The 24417-nt window shown below is 46.9% G+C and overlaps 1 protein-coding gene across 1 annotated transcript in view; it reads left to right on the forward strand.

The window, feature by feature from the left end:
- The first annotated feature begins 283 nt into the window (after positions 1-283).
- The window catches only part of Spocd1 (SPOC domain containing 1), a 29814-nt gene continuing 5680 nt past the window's right edge, over positions 284-24417 (forward strand). The window contains exons 1-6 of the mRNA XM_051188351.1: positions 284-1072; positions 21039-21185; positions 21621-21678; positions 21861-21939; positions 22570-22729; positions 22840-22956. Coding sequence (XP_051044308.1) covers positions 284-1072; positions 21039-21185; positions 21621-21678; positions 21861-21939; positions 22570-22729; positions 22840-22956 — 1350 coding nt within the window. The remainder of the gene's footprint in view (positions 1073-21038; positions 21186-21620; positions 21679-21860; positions 21940-22569; positions 22730-22839; positions 22957-24417) is intronic.

A 24417-nucleotide genomic window follows, 5' to 3' on the forward strand; every position in this document is an offset into this window, starting at 1 on the left:
TGTGGGAACTGGCTCTATCTGAGGGCTGTCTTCTCCACCCTTGATCGCTTCATTCTTGCAGGGCGCGAGGTGGGGCCCTTCTAAGAGGTGAGGTTGCTAGCAGGACCATTGAACTATCGCAGAGGATCCTATTCAGGCTCCAGGACTCTCTGCCTGACTTCTTGGCTACAGGAAGCTTCAGAAATCTTTGCGATCACTGGACTTTCCAGATAGAGTGCTGGTCTGCACAGAGAGCCCAGCAGAAATGGAAGGGGCCAGCAGCCCTGGGTCTGGACAAGGTACCATGGTTGAGGGAGTTTGTTCTCCAGATGATGGAACAGTTCCTACACTTACCAAGGAGGGACTCAGTGGAAAGGTTCTGTCAGTCTTTCCAGCCCGGCACCCTCAGAGGGTACGGAAGAAATCCAAGAAGTGTGGGATCTGTCCCCAGGATGAGGAGGAGGCAGGGTTTTTCTTGAGGCTTCGTCAGAGCCTTGATGGTGACTGCTGGCCTACAGAAGGCTCTCCCAAGAGTGCGTCTCCAGAGTCATCTGCAGGCCCTCAGAGCCTTATTTCCTCTAAGGACACAGGTCCTGGAGATCCAGGTGGAAGCTGGGCAGACTGGGCCCCAGAGACCGAGTTTGAACGCATGCTCTTTTCTAAGAATGTGGCTCAGCCAGGCAGCCTTGATCACCTTTTTGGACTCTCGGGGCTCTTTGGAGATGAATCCCTTAACCTGGCCACACAGGACCCTCTCCAGAGTGCAGCACTGTACCCAGGGGTGCTGACTGAGGGCTCTACAGAGCAGCAGGAAACACAGCCCCTGTTTGGCAGCTCTGGCACTCCACCTGACCCGGAGGTGCCAGAGGTCAAGGCCCAGCCAGTGTCTAGGGTAGGGCTGGAACAAGGACTTGCTGCTCCAGCTGAGCCCTTGGGTGGCCTCAGTGGCACATCCCTGGGGCGGAGGAGATCCAAGGAAGTGAAAAAGCGGTGGCGATGGACAGGTCCGGTGCCCTGTGCCCCACAACAGCGAACAGACAACTCCAGCCAGGACCACCCGGAAGAAGTCTTTCAAAGAGGTTGCCCTGGAGTGGTAAGTTGAGCCTGATCGTTTACAATAGGAAAGCTCCTACTCTTCTAGGCCACAACACTTAGCAGAGGTAAACATCATTGTTTCTTAGCAAGGCTTTCCCCCCTCATCCCTGTGCTATTTGTTTTGCTTGGGATTGAACCCAGGGCCTCATGCACACTAGGCAGACACTTTACTACAACTAAGCTATAATCCCAACTCCCTTTTTACATTTCAGTTTGATAGAGGGTCTCACTAAGTTGTCTAGGCTGAGTTTGAACTCACTGTAGCCTCTGCTAGCTTTGAACTTTTGATGCTAATGCTTCAGTTGCTCAGGTGCTGGGGATACAGGTGTGTGCTGCTTGCACCAGCTTCCCAGATGATGCACATTGAAATTCCAGAGTCAGGAGAGGAAGAGTAAGCTATATTACTGAGCTCCTGTGAGGGCCATTATCTTTTGGAGGCAGCAAGTCCTGGGTTCAAGTCTTGCTTCAGCTTACTTCCTGAAGGAATCACTTTCCACTATTTTTAATAAAACTTCCTTCATTTAAAAACAGGAAACATGATAACCTGGGTGAGGTGGTTATCTTAATTAGGATTTATTATTGCTGTGAAGAGACACCATGACCACAGTAACTTTTTTTCTGAGGCAGGGTTTCTCTGTGAAACAGTCTAGGCTGTCCTGGAACTCACTCTGTAGACCAGATTGGCCTCAAACTCACAGAGATCTGCCGACCTGTGCCTTATGAGTACTGGGATTAAAGGCATGTGCCACCACCTATTGGTAACCATGGCAACTCATAAAGAAAACATTCAAGTGGGATAGCTCACTTACAGTTTCAGGGGTTCAGTCCATTATGATCATGGCGGGGAGCATGGCAGCATGCAGGCAGACATGGTGCTAGAGCTGAGAGGCCGACATCTTGCAGACAACAGGAAGTCAACTGACTGTTACACTGAGGGAAGCTTGAGCAAAAGAGACCTCAAAGTCTGCCCACACAATGACACACCTCCTCCAACGAGGCCACACCTAATAGTGCCACTCCCTTTGGGGCTCATTCAAGATAGGAATTAGCCCCACTTTACCAGACGGGGAAACTGAGGCTCACACCGTGATGGACAGTACTTAACCATGTCCTTTTAGCCACTGTTTCTCTTTGCATTCATTGTCTGTTTAATTATGATACTAATCATTTCTACTGTCTATAAACAATTGTTTTTTTCCCACGTAGTTGATTTATTGTATGTGTTTTGTGTGCTGAGTGTTTTTGGTAAATTATAGAGAGGGAAAGAGATGACGAGTGGGTCAGAAACCCAGGTAGTTTGTCCTGTGACCTTGTAGCGCTGCCTGCTCCTGCACTTTGAGTGGTAACATTCCGACCGGATCTGCAATGTTTGTAACAACCTTAGAGGCAGACACTGACAACATGCCCATTGCACGATGTGGTCTCGGAGGCCTTAAGAGATCAAATGACTGATCTGAGTCAAACAACTCATTCCTAAGATTGAGACAGGAGGCAATGAGCTGCCTGTATGTTTATCCCTACTTGTAGGGTGATTGCATCCCAACACTATGGCATTGTTCTTGCAAGCATCTATATTGTGGTATTTGAAGTGGTAGGTCAAGGTCTTAGGCAGCCCAGGCTAGCTTCAAATTCCCTATGTAGCTAAGGGTGGCCTGAGTTCCTGACCTCTAACCTTCACCTCCTGAGTGGTGGGATTGTAGGCATGTATACCTGACTCAAAACCACTGATCTGTTTTGTTATTGTTTAGACTTATTTTATCATTTACTTTGCGTATGTGTTGTGTGTGGGTGTTTGTACATGAGTGCAGGAGCCAGAGGAGGCCAGAAGAGGCCATTGGATTCTTGAGCTGGAGTCAAAGGTGGTTGTGAACCTTGAAATGGGTGCTGGGAACTGAACTCAGGACCTCTGGAAGAACAGCAAGCATACTTAACCTCTGAGCATCTCTCCAGGCTTCAAATCATTCATCTTTAATTTCAAAAGTAATATGAATGGGTCATAGACAATAAAGAGGAGCCTGGCAGTGGTGGCTTCTTTAATCCCAGCACTTGGTGGGGGTGCAGAAGCTGGTGAATCTCTGTGAGTTTGAGGCCAGCCTGGTCTACAGAGCGAGTTCCAGGAAAGAAAGAAAGAGGAGATGGAAACCTTGCATGTTGCAATGTCCAGCACAGTTGCCTATAGACATTTGGAGCAGGCCTTCCATGCATCTTTTTTCTACGCTTGTGTCTTATTTTTATTTTTGATACTTAAAACGTTTCACAATTAGGGCGAGACTTAGATCAGTTGGCAGAGTGCTTGTTTACCATGCACAAAGCCCTAGGTTCACCACTGGGGAGCACTGCATAAATAGGGTATAATGGGGTACACTTGTAATTGCAGTATTTGGGAGGTAGAGGGAGGATCGGGAGTTGAAGGTTTTCCTTGGCTTTAGGGTCAGTTGGAAGCCATCCTGGGAAATGTGAGAGACCTTGTCTCAAACAAAACGAAACAAAACCCAGAGCTGGAGAAATGGCTCAGCATTTGCTGTTCAAGCTTGAGGACTGAGTAAGAAGCCGAGTATGGACTTGTATGCCTGTGTCACCGAGTGCTGTGGGGGATGGGCAGGAGGCTCACTGGGGCTTGCTGCAGACCCAGCCTTACCTCCAGGTTCAGTGAGAGTGCTTGTCTCAGGGATGAGGTGGAGAGGGAGTGGTGGCAGAGGGGGGCATTCTGTATCATCCTCTGGTCTCTGTGCTTGTACAGATGCTCACCCCTGCACACACACCGGTGCATACACTACACACAAAATTCATGCTTAATGTTGTAGTAGAGTAAGAAGTTTCTTTGGATGCCTCCGAGACTAACCACCAGCATCGGGAATGGCAACTGTTTGAGGCTTGTGCCCTTCGGGTTACTTTTCGTGAGTGTTGTAAACGTGGACATTTGGTCTTGACCTTTTTGTGTGTGAATGGGAGCTCAGGCTGTGCAGTGTGGTTGTTTTTAGACTCTGTACTATCTGAACCCGAGCCCTTCCAGGTTGGGGCACACTGTTCTGCTTTCCTGACCTGCGTCAGAGCTGTCTGTAGCTGTATTTGTCATGGCCATGGGCACTGAGCTGAGAGGATGGGCAGGGACTTCCTTTTCTCATTCCCAGCTGCTGGAGGGCACTGAGCGCTGCCACTCGGCCTCGCTTTGCCTGATGACCTACGCAAGTTCTTTTGCCTTCCTGGATGTCATTCTTTTATTTGGAGAACGTGGGTATTAATAATACTTACCTTGTGGGGTGGTGGTGAGGAGTCAGTGTGATGACACATTTGGCATTTAACTCGATGCTTGTGACAAGAGAGCTGCTCCAGGATGTTCCTGAAATACGCAGCTTTGTTGTGCTGTGAGGGATACTGAGGTGAGGTTCCTGGTACACTTGGCTTCTCCCCACTTCAGGCAACTTACTTGCATTGGATACCAGTATTGGAATTACTAGGGCCGCAGAAATCTCGGGGGGCTTATTGGAGTGCAGCGCCATAACCAGGTTTCCTGCCTGGCTGGATGCAGCCCATAACCGTGTGCGACTCCAAGCACAATCCTTGATACTGCAGCATAGCCTATCATCCCACAGCTGCCCAAACAACCCGTTTCCATGGAAACTGGTGCCAGTTTCAGGAAAAGAATTGGGGCTGGGTTGTGACAGGGACAGGCAGTGGGTGGTTAAGGACAAGCATGGGCACAGGACCGAGCTAGTCATCTACCAGAGCCCTTCAAGAGACTCAGAACTTTTGCCTGGAGGTTGCCTGGCAGGCTGAAGAGTTCAAGGTCAGGCTCTTAGTACACAGAAACTCCAGGTACAGATTTTTCTGAGTTGCAGTTCCCTTCTATGTGAGATAGGGAGCAACTACTGAGCCCGAGGACCACTGAGCTATGACAGGAAATCATGGCCATGCTGTATTCTGCCTTGAGACTGAGACTCTTGAGGGGGTGGGACAGGGAGGAGGGTGTCAGGGTGCCATTTTCCTCTCTGTCTGGAGTTCTGCAGTATCCAGAGAGTTCAGGAGCTGCTCTGGAGGTGGGGTAGAAGGAGGAATGGGGAGGGCGGCCCGGCTGTTTGGCCTCTTCCCTTGGATTGCTCACCATAGCTCCCCTGGCCTGACCCTGACACCCTGGCACAAGGTGCATTCCAAAGCTGCCAAGTGTCAGGAGGCAGGGAGGGAGGAGAGAGTGTTCCCAGTGTGTGACCTAAGAATAGCTTGTTTATCTGGGAATATAGCTCAGGACTTGTCTAGCATGTATAAGACCCTGGGTTCAATTCCCAGCTCTGCAACTAACCAACCAACCAAACGATTTTTCTCTTCCCTCCTCAATTCATCTTTTTTTTGGTATGTGTTTGTGATACAGAGTCTCATGTATCCTAGGATGGCCTCAGATACACTGTGGGCCAAGGATGACTTTGACCTTCTGATCCTCCTGCTTCTACTTCCTACATGCTAGGATTATAGGCATGCATACCGAGTCTGGTTTGTGAGGTGCTGGGGACTAAACCCAAGACTTCGTGGAAGCTGGGCAAACACTCTACAGGCTAAGCTACACCCTAGCCCCTGGCTCTTTTACTGAGGAATTTATTTGCTCTATCAGAGCTTCAAACACATCGTCTCATTTAATCCTCACAAGAGCACGAAAAGCAAACGTTAATATTTCCATTCAACCGATGGACGAAAAGTGGCTTTTGGAGGTTATTGACTCACTCAAGCTTACACAGCCACAAGGACTGGAGCCTGTGCAAGTTCAGAGGCTGCCAAAGGCCTGGATGAAGGGTTTGGAGGTATAAGGGATGTTACTGTTATTTGTGGAATGATTGGAGCAGAGTGGGGGTGGTTGTGTTCCTACCTGGATCTTGAAGTCTAGCGGAAGGCGTGGACAGGGTGTTCAGAAAGTTGAAGTTCAGAAGATCATGGATAGCCAGAGGGTGGAGTAGGTCAGAGGACCAGCCTGTCAGAGCTGGGTCTGGACAAGGGAAATAGATGCTTAGCACACGGGGGAGGTAGGAAGGATATGCCAAGAAGAAGACAGTGCCTGTGCAGAAGCACTGAGACGGTACAGCTGGGAGTGTTACAGGGTAGAGTGGTAGGTGGGGTCGGGGAGGATGAGAAAGACCTGGATCTGCAGAGATGCCGTTGTTTGCAGGAAGTATAGAGGCGCATGCCAGGAGGGAATCCTTCCATCGCAGGAATCAAGGAACCTACAGCATCATGATCCTTGCATCAACATTCTGAGGTAGATGCTGGTATTGTTCCCATTTTGCTGATGGGGAAACTGAGGCACAGAAAAACTGAGCAGCTTTGTCAAGATGGCACAGATCCTAAATGCTGGCAGCAGGCCCTCCGTGCACGCATGTGCCACAATATATTTACAGCATTTGGGACTTTGCAGTGGTTCTTTTTTTTTTCTCCCTATTGCACATGGAGATGCTGTGCACAGTGTAGCACATGTTGGTCAAGAATATTTTCAGATGAGCAGGGCATTGGTGGCACACGTCTTTAATCCCAGCACTCAGAGGCAGAGGCAGGCAGATCTCCATGAGTTTGAAGCCAGCCTGGTCTACAGAGCAAGTTCCAGGACAGGCTCCAAAGCAATACAGAGAAACCCTGTTTTGAAAAACCAAAACAAGAGAGAGAGAGGAAGAAAGAAAGAAAAAAAGAAAGAAAGGAAGGAAGGAAGAAAGAAAGAGAGAGAGAGAGAAAGAATATCTTCAGAGGGCATGGTCTCTGGAGTCGGATTTCTAGGCTATAGAGCATACACATCTTCAGTGCCAGGCACTCCCCAAAGTGACTGAGGTCAGGTGTGTTCAGGGTGCTGTGACCAAGGAGTGATTGAGGCAGTGTGCACCCCTACCGGCAGTGTAGACATGTTCCAGTCACTTCACGTTTTTACTGACACTTGATGTGACCAGCCTTTGGTTTTTGCCAAAGTAGAGATAGATAGCCTCTCTCTGTGGTCTTGATTCTGTCTTCTTGTTAATCCCTAATACAAGAAACTTTTCATCTGTTTTGGCCATCCCTGTTAAAACTTTGTTCAAAAATTATGATTTTTGTTTGTTTGTGTTTGGTGTTAGTTAACTTCTTATGAACTTGTAGGAATTATTTATATATTCTGGATACCATTACTTTTCTTTTTTGGGAGGGGTGGTTTTGAGACAGGGTTTCTCTGTTTTGTTTTGGAGCCTGTCCTGTACTAGCTCTGTACACCAGGCTGGCCTCAAACTCACGGAGATCTGCCTGCCTCTGTCTCCTGAGTGCTGGGATTAAAGGCATGCATGTGCCACCACCCAGCTGGATACCATTACTTTTCAGTTATGTTTTACAAATACATTCTCCTAGAGTGAAACCTAATGATTTCACTTCAAGAGAAAGGTTTATTTTATTTGTTATTTTGTGGATGTGTGTGTATCTGTGTGTGGGTTTGTCCTTGGAAGCCAGAAGAGGGCATTATGCCCAGGAGCTAGAGTTACAGTAAGATGTGACTCATGTGGGTACTGGGAACTGAACTCAGGTCCTCTATGAGAATAGCAAACTCTCGTAACCACTGAGCCAAGGTCTCTCCAGTCCACACTTTTGCTTTTCTTATAGTATCTGTTGGTGAAAGAAATTCTTAACTTTGTGTGTGTGTGTGTGTGCGTGTAAAATACACACAACTGCCAAGTGGTGGTGGTGCACACCTTTAATCCCAGAACTCAGGAGGCAGAGGCAGGTAGATGGATCTTTTTGAATTCAAGGCCAGCCTGGTCTATAGAGTGAGTTCCAGGACAGCCAGAACTACACAGAGAAACCTGCCTCTGCCTCCTGAGTTCTTTGACTACAGTAGACACCTCGTTGTTCTTTGGAGATTGACCAGCTTCTCTTTGCAGAACATACAGGAATAACACACTGCTGTGTGTATGTACTTCACTTTGTTTAGTAGTGATAATTATCTGAAAGTGAGTTTTGACTGCAGAGAACTAGGTAAATCCTTTGTATGGAAATGCAACTGTGCTAACACCACTGTTGACCGATTCTGTCTTTCCTTGCTTACACACTGCTATATGTGTGCGGGATTGGAGTTCCGGTTTTACCATGCTGCCCCTGCCTATATTATAGCATGTTTGCTCTTTCTTATACATATTAGAATTAGTTTGTCCATTTACCTCGTAGGACTTCAGTTGGTGCTGTATTGAACTGTCAGCTTGAATAGGGATAATATCTCTGTAGTACCAAGTCTTTGATCCTTGAACACACTATATCTTTGTGCTTATTAGAATTTTCTGGCCTGTCTTTTGGCACAATTTAATTAATTAATTAATTAATATTTTTGAGACAGAGTTTCGCTGTAGCAGTCCTGGCTGTCCTGGAACTCACTCTGTAGACCAGGCTGGCCTCAAACTCACAGTGATCCACCTGCCTCTGCCTCCCAAGTGCTGAGACTAAAGGTGTGTGCCAGAATCACCAGGCCTTTTCAAAAATCTTTTACGTCCTTTTCCCCCCCTGGATTTATACCTAAATGAAATATTATAGCTCACCTTTTATTATAGGAAATTCTCAATACATATAAAGACTTTAAAAATTTATTTTATGCACTTTGGTATGGAGGTGTCAGATACCCTGGAACTGGAGTTACACACAGTGATGCATGAGCTGCCATGTGGGTGCTGGGAATTGAACCCAGGTCCTCTGGAAGAGCAGCCAGTGCTCTTAACTGCTGAGCCATCTCTCCAGCTGCTCTCAATAACTATAAACATAGGTTGTTAGTTGTGACTGGTGTGTTTTGGCTCATGAATTGGCTATGCCACCTGGCATGTAAGCAAACATGGCTATATGTTTACAAATTGTGTCAGAGTCCTTTTGATAGAGACCCTGTAGCCAACATCAAAGGGTTTTTGTTGTTGTTGTTTTAATCTGGTGCTGGTTAGGTGGTCAGGACAGACTTTTGTCAGTGACGGCTAGTTCAGTTGAGGGAAGTGTACAGTGTACACTAAGCTGAGCCCCTTTCTGTACAGAAACACTTGTGCATTTTAAAGAATGAGAAACAGAGACTGGACAGGCAGGGACTTAGACAGGAGAGTGAAAATCCCAAAGTGTTTTTTGGTATAAATGTCAGCAGAGTAATTTTTCTTCTAGACGACAGATATCAAGTGTAGGAGCCGGGCCCTTCAGATGTTAGCAGGGACAAGCAGTGAACTTGAGGGTCCCTTATGGGTTTCCTCAGGCAGGGGACTTATGTCTAGAGCCATCTTACGGCTGTAGTCTTGAGCTTTTAAGTCCTTATAGACATACCTTTGAGACCTCGTTTAGAAGAGCGCTCGAAGGGATCTGGATGGACTTTGGTCAAGGGGACTCAATACTTGTCAATGGTCATATTTTCTCTGTAGCCCTTGACAGAAAATGATTTCTGACTCCTTTGTGCTCTCACCCAACTATAGCTACCAAATGTCACTTTACCTTTAAGCTGGCAACAATTCTGTAATACTATTAACTACCGAATACTCATTCAGTACCAGACTTCCAGTAGATGGTCACTTATTCTATTCAATTAATTAATTAATTACTGTTAATTTCAGACAAGGTTTTATGTATCCCAGGTTGGCCTTGAACTTGTTATTGAGCCAATGAGGTGGGACATTTTGAGACAAGGGTCTTCTGTAGTCCAGACTGGTGAGGATGACATTGAACTCTTGAAGCTCCTACATGTGGGGTACATGTGGGGATTACAGGAGTGCACCACTGGGCCTGGTTTCTGTGGTGCTTCGGATTGAACCCAGGGCTTGATGAGTGCTAGGCAAGCACCTTTCAGCTGGGCTACATCCCCAGTCTGACCTTGAACTTGGGTCCTCGTCCTCCCTCCTGCTATGATTCTGTGTGTGCATCCCTGTACCCAGCTTATGTGGTGCTGAGGATTGAACCCAGGGCTTTGTGCATGCTAGGTGAGTGTTCTACCCACTGAGCTACATCCCCAGCTCCTAAATCTTACATAATTTTTGAGATAGGGTCTCCCTGTGTGGACCAGGCAGGCCTCAAACTCATACTCCACCCGACTTTGCCTCCTAAGTGCTAAGATAAAGGTGTGCATCACCACCAAGCCTGGCTCCTGCTTTATTTTTGTAGTTTGCCTTTTAATGTTGGATCCAAACGAAGTCTGCACATTTTAAGTGGTTGATAAGTCTTTCAAGTTTCCTTTAATCCACAGGCTCTCCCTGTCTCTTGTTCTTTTTTTTTTTTTTTTCCCCTAGCAAGCTGAAGAAATGAGGTTGTTTATTCTATAATTTATTGCATTCCTGTTCCATAGTTAAGCATGGTGCTTGCGTGTGTTTTTCTATAGCTGTGAAAAATATTGGAGAAGAACCACCGGAGGGAGGATTTATTTTGGCATGTGATTTCAGAGGTTTCCGTCCACCATGGCTGGGAGGTCAGGGAGGATCAAGGTGGGTCCCTCCAGGATGTGGCAGGATCACCCTTGCTGCAGACTTCCTTACTCTTTTGTTCCATCTAGGCTCTCAGCCAATGAGATTGCTGCTGCTCACATTTAGGTTGGTCCTCCCACATTAGATCATCTTCTCCAGGAGACCCCTCACAGGCCTCTCAGAAATGTGCTCTGCACATTGTCCCAGTGTTTCAGTTCAGTCCTGCTGCAGTGACTAACTAACTCCCTCTCTTCCATTCTGGTAGTTCTCACACAATGGTGTCTGAATCAGAAGTTCAGGTATAATTAGATGCCATCCGGGGCTTGTGTCACTTCCCAGGTGATGGTGTGCGCTTTCCATCAGAGGGGCCCACAGTATCTGCTTGTACTCCTTTAGACTTCTGATGCTTTTCTTATGTTTGTAACTTTAAAAATTGCAGTGTGTGGCTATAGCTAGCATAAAAATATCCGCACACACGATTGATTTTTTGTGTATTGATTTTGTATGTAGGAATCTTGCTGAACTCTTACTAATTCATATAGTTTATCTGTTTGGCTGTTTCTGTGTTCTATAGAGATGGTTCCGTGTGGACAGGTGGCAGTGGTGTCCCCTTTGTACCATCCTTTCCCCTTCCTCACCTGCTACACTAATATAACCCTGGGTAAAGCTGGTTGCAGGGACTTCGGTTTGTTCTGAGTCTTAATGAAATTGTTCATGGTTCCCTACTGATGCTCTTTGGCAGGCTGGCTGGGGAAGCTTTCTTCTGCTCCCGGATTGCTAATTATTCTGGATTCACAGTGCATTTGGGGAGATAATCATATGACTTTTACCCCTAATTTATTAATGTAGGAGAGTTAATGAGTTTTTAAATGTTAAGCCTTATCTTGCCTTACTGAAACAAACACAGCTTGATAATGTCCTGGTGGGTATTTGTGTGTGTGTGTTTCCTATTTTCTGAGTTCTTATTAATAATTTGCTTGTAATTTTTTGTACTTCAGTTGATGAGTTAACTGTCCTGAAATGACTGATCTGTGGATTGTGTGGTCTTCTGGAATCATATCTATGAGGTTGGAATCATTCGGTTTTTGAACACTGTGGGAACAGAGCATTGGTTTAAAACAAACAAGCTGGAGAGATGGCTCAGGAGTTAAGAGCACTGGCTGCTCTTGCAGAGGACCTGGATTCAGTTCCCAACACCCACAGGGCAACTCACAACTGTCTGTACTCCAGTTCCAGGGGATTCAACATCTTCTTACCAATAAAATAAATTTAAATAAAAATATTAAAAATAACCAAAAGCCAACCCTGATAATGGCATTTTCTTCAGGAGAAGTGCTTCCTCCCTGTAGATCCAACGTGTCCTGTGGTTGTAGTTGTGTTCCCAGTCAGCTCCCTGGCTGTTTTTTTTTTTTTTTTTTTTTTTTCCTAGAAATGGAAGGTCTCTTGAAAAACTGGGAAAAAATGGTGGGACAGGTGCTGGTCCCTGGAGCCACAGCAGGTGGCACCTTCTGCCTTGGGGTTCTCCTGAAGGCCTCAGGTATTGAACTCTTTCATCCTATAAGGCAATGGATCCTGGATGGTGGGCCGAAGATGTTGGAATTCTTTTGCAATTCCTAGACAGGCCTAAGTGTTGAGATTCCTCAGCCTTTGGCAGCAGCCAGGTTTACAGCTGTGGTGATAGTTTGTTTATGATCTAACAAATAAAGCTTGCCTGAAGATCAGAGTGCAGAGCTAACCACAGCCATGGAGGCCAGGCAGTGGCGGTATACACCTTTAATCCCAGCATTCAGGAGACAAAGGCAGATGGATCTCTGTTAGTTCAAGGCCATGCTGAGCTACAAGAAATTGATCGAGTCTAAAAGAGAAATAGAACTCACACAAAGGTGCTCTCAGCACTTGGGACCCCACACCTTTAATCCCAGCACTAGAGAGGAATATAAGGCAGGAGGAGACAGGAGCTGAGTGCATTGAGGAGCAGTGCAGTTTGGAGATGCAGTCTGAGGATAGGAACCCCCTTTGGTCTGACCATTGGTAGAGGTGAGAACTCTCTAGTGGCTGGCCGCTTTGCTTCTCTGATCTTCAGCTTTAACCCTGATGTCTGGCTCTGGGTTTTTATTAGTCATGCATACATACACATGGCCCTTCTGTAACCCTAGGAAGGCAGGATCCCTTAGACATCAACACTACCAGCATCCAGTGTTAGAGCTCCCAGCCTTGGGCCTGAAGCCCGAGGTCCTAAGGCTTGGTTTGACAGCTTCATGGAATTCTTCTGGCAACCAGGGCCTGTAGCTAGTCTTCTCAGGGCCTTTTTAGTCTTTTATCCTCCTTCAGCCTTTGCTCTCAACCCTCTTTTGTGTCTCTGCCTCCATTGTCCTGTTTTTTCAGGACTAGTTTGGTCTTGAATTGTTCAGGCTGCTGCTGTAGTTCAGGCAGCCTGGCATGCTGACTGCTGCTGTTGCTACTGGAGCTTCCATTGTGTTCTCAGCGTGGCCCATGCTCCTGAATGTTATGAGTAGTTTTTCCTGCCAGCCGCCTGGTCCCACCACCACGCCAGCTCCAAATAATACACAGAGACACTGTATTAGATATAAATGCTGATGGCCAGGTACTAGTTTCATATCAGCTAGCTCTGTCTTAATTATTAACCCATTTCTATTAATCTAAGTATTTCCACATAGTCTCATCTTACCAGAGAGAGGGTCCGGACCTCTGTTGTCTCCACTCTCTACATGCTGACTCCTCCCTGCTACTTCCTCGAATCCTCCTTGTCTCCTAGTCCCGCCTATCTTGCTTTCCTATTGGCCAACAGTATTTTAATTCATTAACCAATACGAGAAACATATTTACAGAATGACATCTCCCATCACCTGAAGGTAGACACGAAAAGATCATCTAAGAGATGCCTTTATTATGTCTAACGTTACAGCATCAGAGAGGCAGCACAGGGTAGTGTCTCCCAGCCATTTCTCTGAGGGCTGTGAATCTAGAATCTATAGCCTGAGAGAGGGTATTTGAAATAATCACAGCTGTTCGTTTTGGACCAGTCACAAGCAATTATTTTTGGGGGATGCTCATAGTTGAGGCTCTTAACACCAATCACAATCATTACAACTTTTAGGAGAGCCAATCGCAGATGTTTGTTTTGGACCAATCATAGCCATTTATTTGGGCCAATCCCAGCCTTTCTTAGCACCAGTCACAACCCTCTTTCTGATAACACCCTGGGAAGATTGCTCCCTTCTGGAAATAGTTGCAGGGTAGTCTAGAGCTCACTGGGGTGTGTGCTAGCATCTGATAGAGGCTGTGTTTTCAAGGCCTAAGCAGTGATCTGCTATAGCCTGTGTGGTTTGTTTGTTTTAAAGATTATGTGTGTGGCACTTTCTTGCATATATGTATGTGCACCATGTGCATGCATGATGCTCATAGAGGCTGGACGAGAACATGAGATCCCTGGAACTGAAGTTACAGGTGGTCACAAGCCACCATGTGGGTGCTTGAAATCAAACCCCCATGTCCTCTGGAAGAGCATTTGGTGCTCTTGTCTTTGATCTCTCTCCAGACCATCCTGTAGGGTTTTGTTTGTTTTTGACTTTTCGAGACAGAGTTTGTCTGTGTAACCTTGGCTGTCCAGGAACTTACTCTTTAGACCAGGGTGTCCTCAAATTCCCAGAGATCTGCCTGCCTCTGCCTCCTGAGTGCTGAGTGTCGTGTCTCCCCCCCCCCCCCCGCATCCATCCTGTTTAAAAAAAAGATATTCGTGGAGTCTTCTAGTACTGACATCTGTTTGCTCAAGGCAGCAAGCAAGAGTCCAGCGGCTGTTAACTAGGACATCAGGTCACCTCATCTCCAGCCTCTTGATAATAGAAAAATGAACTTCAGAAAAGGAACTTAGTACAAACTTGTAAGAGATGGGGCCAGTGAGATGGCTTAGTTAGTCAAGGTGCTTGCCACCAAGCCTGAGGGACCTCAGTTTGATCCCCAACATCCAGATGGTAGAAGGGGATAACACACTCAAGTTGCCATCACCTCCACAGCCTGCCCCCCTTAATAAACAGATGTAATAGAATTAACTCCCCCAACTCGTCCCTAACTCAGACAGATTTTAACAGTACCTAACATTGCTTACCACCATCCAGTGCTTTAGGAAGAGTGAGTCAGTCTCTCGAGTGTCTCCAGTGTATTGATTGTGCTCTGAGCCACTTTTGTTGAGTTATATTTTTCTAGCTCTGTGTCCATGTTATCTGCGTTTACAGATTCATTGGCATATTGACATGAGTATTTCACAGTGGCATCCTGCCTTTTAATTGCTGTGTGTTCATAATTACTCATTCCAGCTCTGTCCAGCTGTGTTCGCCCTCTTCTGTAACCATCCTGGCCAGGGAACTGTTTTCTTCAGCGTCCATGTTTGTTTTTGTTGGTCTGTTCTGTGTTTCCAATGTTGTCTTTCCTTAGTACCGTATTATTTCATAGCACCTTAAAATGGCACTTCACAATTTCCGTTTTTCCCAATAGTCACTTAAAGCTCTAAATGAACCTTTTTAAATATGACTTTTGCAGTACCCACAGATTTTAGCTTTTAAACATCAGCCTCAATATTTTATAACTTTATTAAAATTGCCTTTGTGTCATTTGAAGTCAAGTCCCAGTTCTCCCGTATTCTCCCTTTCCCTCATCTTCTTTTTTTAAAATGTATGTCTGTTTTGTGTGTATGTTTTGCCTGTGTTATTTGTAGGCGACCATCTGTGTGCAGTGCCTTCAGAGGCTAGAAGAGGGCGTGAAACATTAGAATAAGTGTTATAGACAGTTGTGAGGCGTCGTGTGGGTGCTGGGACCTCTGCAAGAGCTGAAGATGCTCTTAAGTACCAAGCCTTCTCCAGCCCTTAATTACTTTTCCGTTGCTATGAGAAAACAATATGGTCAAGGCAATTTATAAAATAAAGTGTTATGTTTGGTTAATGATTTCAGAGACTTCAGATTCTATGATGGGGCCAGGTGGCGGCATACCCCTTTAATCCCAATTCCTGGGAGGCAATGGCAGGAGTATCTCTGAGTTCAAAGCCAGCTTGGTCTACAGAGTGAGTTCCAGGACAGCCAGAGCTGTTACACAGAGAACCCCTGCCTCAAAAAATAAAACAAAAGAACAGTTGAGAGTTCACGGCTTGGTCTGCAACCAGGAGGCAGAGACACACAGAATCCCAGTCTTTTGAAACCTCAAAGCTGTCCCCCCCTCCTCCAACGAGGCCACACCTTCTAATCCTTCCCAAACCAATTAGCGACCAGGCATTCAAACACATGGCCCTGTGGGGTCATTCTCATTCAAACCACCGAGGATAGTTTAGTGTTAAGAGTACTAGCTGCTCTTATAGAGGATCCAAGGTTGGTTCCTAGCACCCGAGTCGGGGTTTACAGCTACCTGTTAACTCCAGTTCCAGGAGATCCAGTGCCATCTTCTGACCATCTGAAGCAGTAGGCACACACATGATTCATTGTAATGCAGGCAAACATTCATTAAATAAACAATACCAGTGTTTTTAAATTTGCTACACTTTGGTTTTTGGCCCAGCTGTACAGTATATTCAGTATGTTACATGTATATTATATTTGAAGAGTGCGTGCCCTCATGCCCTGTAGTTGTTAGGGGCAATATTATCTATGTAGGTTAAAGCAGTCGGTAGTTTTTTTTTTTTTTTTGGTCAGCTTGGTTCAGCAATACGTGTTTGTTATCTTGGGGAATTTGTCTTTTCCCTGTGGTTCTGTCAGCCTTCGCTTCCTAGCCTCTGAGATTATGTTATTTGATGCTTTTAAGTTTCAAGCTGTAGTTCTGTGCTTATCCATGAGTTATGAAGATGTTGGTTTATGTTATTCTGGCTCTGAAGTCTCTCATTGGCTGTTAATATTGCTCCAGTATTCTGTGCCTTGCATATGCCTGCTCGCATGTTATCCCATTTTTGTCTCAGCTTTTTTTTTCATCATTATATTTTAGAAATAGCACTTTTACTTCATAACTAGACTGACTTTCCTCCTTCCTTCCTTCCTTCCTCTCTCCCTCTCTCTCCCTCTCTCTCTTTCTTTCACTTTTTGAGACAGTGTTTCTTTCCTGGGCTGTCCTGAACTCACTCTGTAGACCAGGTTGGGTTCGAACTTGCAGAGATCTGCCTGCCTCCCCAGTGCTGGGATTAAAAGCATGCACCACCATCATAGGGCTGGATGTTCTTTCTTCTGCCCTACCTGCTGCACTCCTTGCAATGGAGCAAATAAATATCTTTTCTAATAAGTGAATAAATAACTAAAATAAAAATTTGATAATTTTTGTAACTATCTGAAATATTAATTCACCTTTGTATTACTTTGTTTGTTTGTTTGTTTTCCAAGACAGGGTTTCTCTGTGGCTTTGGAGCCTGTCCTGGAACTAGCTCTTGTAGATCAAGCTGGTCTTTCTCGAACTCATAGAAATCCGCCTGCCTCTGCTTCCCGAGTGCTGGGACTAAAGGAGTGTGTCACCACAGCTGGGCTTGTATTACTTTTTTTCATTTGAGACATGATTTTATATAGCCTAATCTGGCCTCTATCTTATGGTCCTCTTGCCTCAGCGTCTGAGATGGCAGGCATTTGCTACCATACCTGAGTGCCTTCTTGCAACTGCTGGTTTATCTGCATCTGTTCTGTATTGCGGTAAATAAGGATCAGGATAAACAAATAGGCCGAATAGATGTTTATTCAGGGAGAAATAACTTACAACCTAGACAGATGAACACCAGGAAATTCAACCCGATCCTCTCCTGTCCGAGTCACGCCAGCAAGAGAGAGCGCCTTCCTGGCCCCCTCCGACCTCCTTCCTCAGGTCACCTCCGCCCATCGCTCCACCCCCAAATGGGCGTGGTCAGTGCTACAGAAGGACTACCTCACTACAGTTCTGCCCATCTTACTGTGCCCTGCTTGTACCTTTTCAGTGGCCCTCTTGGGAATCTCAACACTAAGAATTTACTTACCAAAGGATACATCTTCCCATGAATGGTAGGAAGGCCTGGGGATGCTTTAATTCCAAACACGCACCTTCCCAGTTTGTGTGCTATTGTTATCCGGTAAATTGGTCCTTTCTTACGCTTTTAATCCCCAAAATTACACACCATCATTGTAATTCTAGACAATGTTTAGGTTCAACACAATACTTTTCTTTTTCTTGGCTCAAAGTTTCTCACTGCAGCTTGTCTTTCCTATGTGGGATAATTTGTCTTTCCTTCCAACTCAGGTCCAGCCTTTAGCATTTAAAAAGTTTTGGTCTTTTTGGTTCATTTTGCCTTAAGCACATTTCATTTTCTGAGTAACATACAATTATCCAGAAAAGCAACTTCTGTTTTTCTCTATGGTGCCTCTTCTCATTTTATGCTCAAAAAGGATTTGCCTTGGTCTACAGTGGACTATGGATGATTGCGTTATTTGAAAATAATATCATGCTGTCTTCCCCTTCTCCTTATTGACACTGGGGAGCCAGCTGTTTGGCTAACTGCCTGTTCCCTTCATAGGCACAGTGTCATTTAGTGAATGTCGTAGCACAGTGGGTGAAGGTAGTGACTTCTAGCATCAGACTGGCCGTGTTTAAGGTTTAAATGTCAGATCTTTGGTTTGCTAGCTAATTGCCTTTTGTGCCTCAGTTTCCTCTTGTGTCCGACGTGTTGATAACTGTATCAGTGCCCACCTGAGGATGGAGGAGGGGGTGCAGGGCACCCACACCATTCTCTGCAGTAGCGGACCTTTTTAATGTTCTTGCCATTATTTTTTCTTTTTGATTTTTAAAATTATGTGTTTAATTTTTAAAAAAGACTTATGTGTCTGTATGTGCACTGTATGTGTCTACTAACTGTGGAGCCAGAAAGGGTGTCAGGTCCCCTGGAATTGGAGTTACAGGTGGTTGGCAAGTTGCTTAATGTGGGTACTGGGAACTGAACCCAAGTCTCTGCAAGAGCACTAAGTACTCTTAACCCCTGAGCCATCTGACTAGCACACTCCCCTCCCCCTTTAAAGTGTGTGTGTGTGTGTGTGTGTGTGTGTGTGTCTGTGTGTGTGTGTGTGCATTTATGCTTGAGAACATTTGGAGGTCAGGAGAGGGCATTGACTGTCTGTGGAGCTGGAGTTGGGAGCCATTAGACATGGGTCCTCTGGAAAAGCTCTGGAACCACCTCCCTGGCCCCTGTCTTCATGCTTTTGAATTCCCTTATTACTGGGGACTGATGGGGTAGGTGTGAGATGCCTTTAATTTTCCTGTTTGAACTCCAGAACTTTTTAAAACTGTGAATTGCTATCTTTTATCAGTTCTGGGAAAATTCTTAGCTGTGTACTCTTCAAGTGTTGCTTCCACCAAATTTCCTTTCCTCTCTTCCAATTAGCTGGATTAATTAGTCCCGTTCGCTCCTATCCTTCGCATCTTCTTGACTTTGCTCCGCAGTCTCTGTGCTATGACTATTCTCAGTAATTTCTTGAAATCTATCTCCCAGCTCATTAATTGGCTTCAGCTGTGTCTAATATGGCTATTAAACCTATACACTGAGTTTTTTATTTTAATTATGTTTTCATTTCCAGAAATTGTGCTGGGCTCCAACTAACGGTGATTGTCTTCATCTTTTCCCTTCCACTCTTCTCTCCCTTTGACTGTGTTACACGTTCGTCCTGTTCTGTGTTCTGGCTGCTGTGTCAAAGACTGAGCCTCATGGAAGGACCCCTGAGTCCAGAGCCAGCCAAAGGCTGTCAGTGTGGCGGAAATCCTGGACTAGCACCTCTCCGGCTTCCCCAACCCCATGTCCCGTCTCCCTTTTTTTCTCCCTCATTCTCAATTACTTTTTTTTTTTTTTAAGGCTAATTCATCCCATGGTTTGAAAAGGAAACCAAGGGCAGAGCATCTCTCCCAGCACCCAGTGCCTTTCCCATCTCCAGCTAGGACTATTAGGATTTGCAGAGATTCCCAGATATATTTTATGTGTAGTCAAGCAAATACACATTTAAAAATTCATTGTCTCTATAACACAAATGGTAGCATGCTACATATATTGTTCTGCACTTGCTTTTTAATAAAAATGTTTCTGGTTATGAAAGAAATACATGCTCATTTTGAATAACATCAATTCCCAAGTGTACACATGTAGAAAGTGAAAAGTCTCTCTGGAATTCATTCCCTAGAGATAACATCTATTTTGCATCTATAAATATATATTTACATAAATGGGCTTATGCAACAGACACTGTTTTCTAACCTATTTTTCCCCCTTTTCTCCCAATAACACATCACGACGTCCTCCCATGGATCTTTCCACAGCTCCACATAGCAGCACAGTGCAGGGCTGGGGTTGTGGAATCAGGGAGAATTAAGTTCCAACATTAACTGCACAGCTCAGTATCATAGGACTTTTTACAGCCGGTTGCCGATCACAACCCCAGTTCCCTTGTCTGTCAAGTGGTAACATAGTGTAGACCTCCTCATCTTCTAGCAGTTTGTTCAAGCAGGGTGTCATCCTCCAGGACCCCAGGAGCAAGTAATTTTTAAATAACTCCCTCCCCTGCTTAATAATCACATAGAATTTGTAGTCTGGGTGTGTCATAATGTGTTATCAATGCCCCGATTAGTGGTCTTTGTTACAAACGCCAGCCTAGCTAGCACACCATTCTTGTGAATTCTCTGCAGGTGGGGTGGGTTACTGGGCCCTCTGGATGCTAATCTCTGTGCCCTCTTTATTTTTTCTCCAAGGAGGAGGGGAGAGTGCCCTGTGGAGTGAAGCTCGTGTACTACGTAGGTGTTCTTTCTTCATCACTGGCCTTCATCCTCCTCTATTCTGGGATGTGGGTGGGCTGCCCCCCCACTTACCTGAGGGATGCTGAAGCTTAGACTTCGGTTTCTCTCAAACAGTTCAGCCCAACACACACGCACGCATGCACACACAACACAGTTCCTGTGATTGGTAACACACTGAAAAGATGTAAAATGCACTTTATGAAGAGAGAGAAAAGTCCAAAGGAAACAAGACAAGGATATCGTGTACAACAACGCCCTCACCCCTCCCCTACCAGTCCTGAAAAGGGACACCTTCTAAGCTCCAAAGAAAGACTGAGTTTCCTGTCAGTGGTGGTAAAAAGGGAGCAATAGGTCAGACATGTTGAAACTACGCATCACTTTTAAATAGCCATGAAGGAAATTCTCTCAGGGACAGTCCATTGTGGTGGTTGCTTTGGCTTCACAGATAGTCCCTGAAAGAGGCGTGAGGAGGAGGGAAGTGGAGTCAGGGCAGGTGTGTCCTTCCTAATGGAGGGCAGGAGCAGGGGACCAGGGTCTTAGTGTGGAGCCTGGGAGGTCACAGGGGAAGTAAAGAGGGGAGTACAGAGACAGGTGGCTTTGTTTCACGGGACAGAGGCTGGCCAGGCAGTAGTTGCTTAGTGAACCCTACTATGTGTCAGGTCTTTGTGGACACTGGGGGTATAGTACTGACCCTGTTTTTATGGAGGTCACTGGCTGGTGGAGGCTGGAGACATTATATAGTTGAAGCAAAGGCGGTTACTAATTGACATGCTCTATCCTTGCAGGTCTGCTCTGGACCAGTGCTCCAGCTCCTGGGAGCCTTCAGCAACAGCCAGCCGGGAGGACAGCTTGAAACTCTGGAGGACTTGATGAAGACCAGTTCAGCCAGGAGGCAGAGACGGCCCATGACTTCTCCCTCTGCCAGTCGCCAGGTACACAGCTGGCTTCCGTGCCTAGGGGCTAGTGATTAATATTGACTCCATGGGTACCTCCTACATGATGTCACTGAGGTGCAGGATGGGGTGACCTGCTGGTGTTTGTGGGTAGGTTAGCTCCACTTCACTGCTGGCCTGGTCTCTTTGGATGCTCTTCTTACTAGTTGTGGGAGTTTGGGGGTGTCGGGGCGCTGGGCCTCCGCTGTGTTTGGAAAGGTTCTGCTGTGATCTTGGCTGACCCACATGTCCTGCTGCACCAGGGTTCCCAGGCACCTATTGGATATGGGACCATGGAGCGCTCTTAGGAGCCTCCTTCACTCCTTAGGAATTTCTCCACAGAGGCTGAATAGCCATGGGTAAAGGGAGCCCCTCCTGGCACAAGGCAGTTTTGGATGGAGTGGGCCTCTCTGCCATGCTCATCTCTCTCCACAGTGTGACCTCATGGAAACTGAGAATGAGGAGCCTCTTCAGCAGAGGACTGAGGGCCCAGGTGATGGTCCACAGAGCCTGGGGGGAAGAGGGGGTGGATAGGATCCTTTTCTTCAGTCACCACCAGCCCAAAGTTCTCCTCTAAAGGACCTGGAGTCCTAAGTCTTTGAGGGGATCCAATCTGCCTCTCCTCATGCTCCTTAAAGTCCCCTGGGATGGCATGACACAGTCCCCCTACCCTAGGTGAGCAAGACACTATGTCTCTGGATGTTGGAGTGCGATCCACTGTGGTCCGAACTATGCAGGAGGTGCTATGGACTCGGTAAGGTTTTGTTCCCTACCTCCCAGATGTGCTGACAGCTATCCCGTGTAGCTCTGGACCAGGGTGTGTGTGTGTGTGTGTGTGTGTGTGAACACATTTGGTACAGTGAGGTCAAACCTGGCTGTGTGTAATATATGGTTTCAGTTGCAGTGAGGGTCTGGGCTGAGCCCAAGGTTCTCACTTACAGATGGTGAGATCAAGCTCAGAAAAGTCAGGAGTTGGCAAAGGCCACACAGCAAGTCACTAGTAGATTAGGATTATGTCTGCCCTTCCCTTGGTTGACATTTCACCGCCCCCACCCAAGCCTGGTTCTTTGCTCTGTTTGATTCCTTAACTCCCAACCTCAGGCTTGATCCTTTCCACAAAGACCCAGCTCCTCTAGCCAGACCCAGAGCCTGGCCTGACACTTGTATTGCCACTGGTCCGTGGTGCAGCCTTAGGGTGAGCCCTGAACTCCTAACTCTCCCTGTGTAATTGGAAGATACACAGTTTCTGCACAGAGCTGGGGTACTAGTCACCAGGTCCATGGGGAGACATTCACAGTAGAACGAAGGTCCCTTGCCCCTGCATTTCTTCCTGGGATTAAGTGAGTGGACAGCTTCCCTGCTCAGGGCTTGCTTATCCCCATAGTGTCCAGGAGCTTCCGGACCTGCTGCTGAGGGAGGAAGAGGTAGCCAGCATTGCAGAGGACATCGAAGCGGCCCTTTTCCACCTGACCCAGGACACCAACACCCGCTACAAGACTAAATACCGCAGCCTGCTCTTCAACCTGAAAGATCCCCGAAACTCCGTGAGCTGGGCATGCTCAGCCTGCCAAGCCCTCCCATAGGTCACCAGGAGAAGACAGCAGGTTGCAGTGGGTGCTCTCTGGGTGAAATGGTGCATTCTCTTTCCCCACAGGACCTGTTTCTCAAAGTGGCTCACTGTGACGTCAGCCCTCAGGACCTGGTGCAGATGAGCTCAATCCAGCTGGCCCCTAAGGAGCTGTCCCGCTGGCGGGACCAGGAGGAAAGAAGGGTGAGCTGTGCTGGGCCGCGGTGGCACACGCCTTTAATCCCAGCACTCAGGGAGGCAGAGGCAGGAGGATCTCTGTGAGGTTGAGGCCAGGCTGGTCTACAAAGTGAGACCTCTGTCTTGAAAAAAAAAAAAAAAAAGGGTGAGCTGCATAGAGAAGTCATAAGAGGTAGGAGGGCGTGGGTAGGGCATGGCCCTGCAGTGAAAGATGGGAGCAGAGGAAGCAGGACAGATGGACAGTCAGGACTGAGAAGGAGCTGGAGAAAACAGAAAGCAGGCCAGAGGGGGAGTCACCCAGGACAAAGGTAGGAAGAGAGGCCACACCCCTCTTTCTCTGGAGTTGGGCTGTGTGTGAGTGGGCGGATCCCGTTAGGAAGTCACCAGTGTTCTTCCTATCCCGACCTCAGGCTGGGGGAGGGGGAGTCCCACAGCTCCCCCACCCTCCGGTACCCTGCCCTGCTCATGGACCCTGCCCTGCAGGGGTGGCATGGAGCTGGCTTCTGGGAGCTGGCCTAATGCCTGGTGGACAGTCGGTCCAGAATGAGGAGAGGGTAGTAAGCACTCTTCCAGGAGAGCTAATAGCGCAATCCAGCCAGTGACTCCATTTTCTCAGCTAAGTTTCTGTCCAGCACCCGAGGTGTCCAGCGGTGTAGTTTGGAGGCTGGTACAGCCGCTGTGCAAAGCCATTAGGAATTCCTGAGGATGGGGGGGGGGGAGCTGGGAAGGGAGCTCAGCCAGTAGGGAGCTTGCTGCACACACATGAAGCCTCAAGTTCAAGCTCCAGCATCCATGTAAAAGTCTAGCATGTATCCCTAGTGCTGGCTGTGGAGGTGGAGGTGGGCAGACCCCTGGGGCTTGCTGGCAAGCCTGGACTAGTGAGAGATGTTATCTCAAAGAGTAAAGTGGATAGCTCCTGAAGAAGAAAGGGCATCAAAGATTAACCTCTGGCTTCCATGAACACTTGTACACATGTGCACATACATCCAGCCACCCACTAACATGCATGCCCACATGTGAAGAATTTCAAGGTAATGAACACAGAACCTGAACCAAGTATGGGCCTTTTTGAGTACAAGGCCCAGTATTCATGCCCTCTTCATGGAGCCCACTTGCCTGGGTGTGGGGGTGCAGGGCCCCTATCTTCTTGCACCAATCGAAAAGGAGAGACAGGCTTCCAGGAGAAGGACAGCTAGCTAGGGGTTGCTATGAAATCTTGGGCTAGGTTAGGCCTTCTCCTTGTGCTGTTTAATACTGTGTTCTTAATCCCCAGGGAATAGATAAACTGAGGCTTAGGGCAACTAAATGGCGGCCCAAAGTCAAACTAATCCTTAAATCTTTATTAATGGCCCATCTGGGACTCAGCCTGTACACTTGTCACAGACACCACAGCCTCCCCGGAGCGGAGTCGGGTGGGGCAGCCAGAGGCATAATTGACTGGGTGAAGGCCAAGTCCAGGAGCCCTTC

The sequence above is a fragment of the Phodopus roborovskii genome, unplaced genomic scaffold (genome assembly GCF_943737965.1).
Source record: "Phodopus roborovskii unplaced genomic scaffold, PHOROB, whole genome shotgun sequence".
NCBI lineage: Eukaryota > Metazoa > Chordata > Mammalia > Rodentia > Cricetidae > Phodopus > Phodopus roborovskii.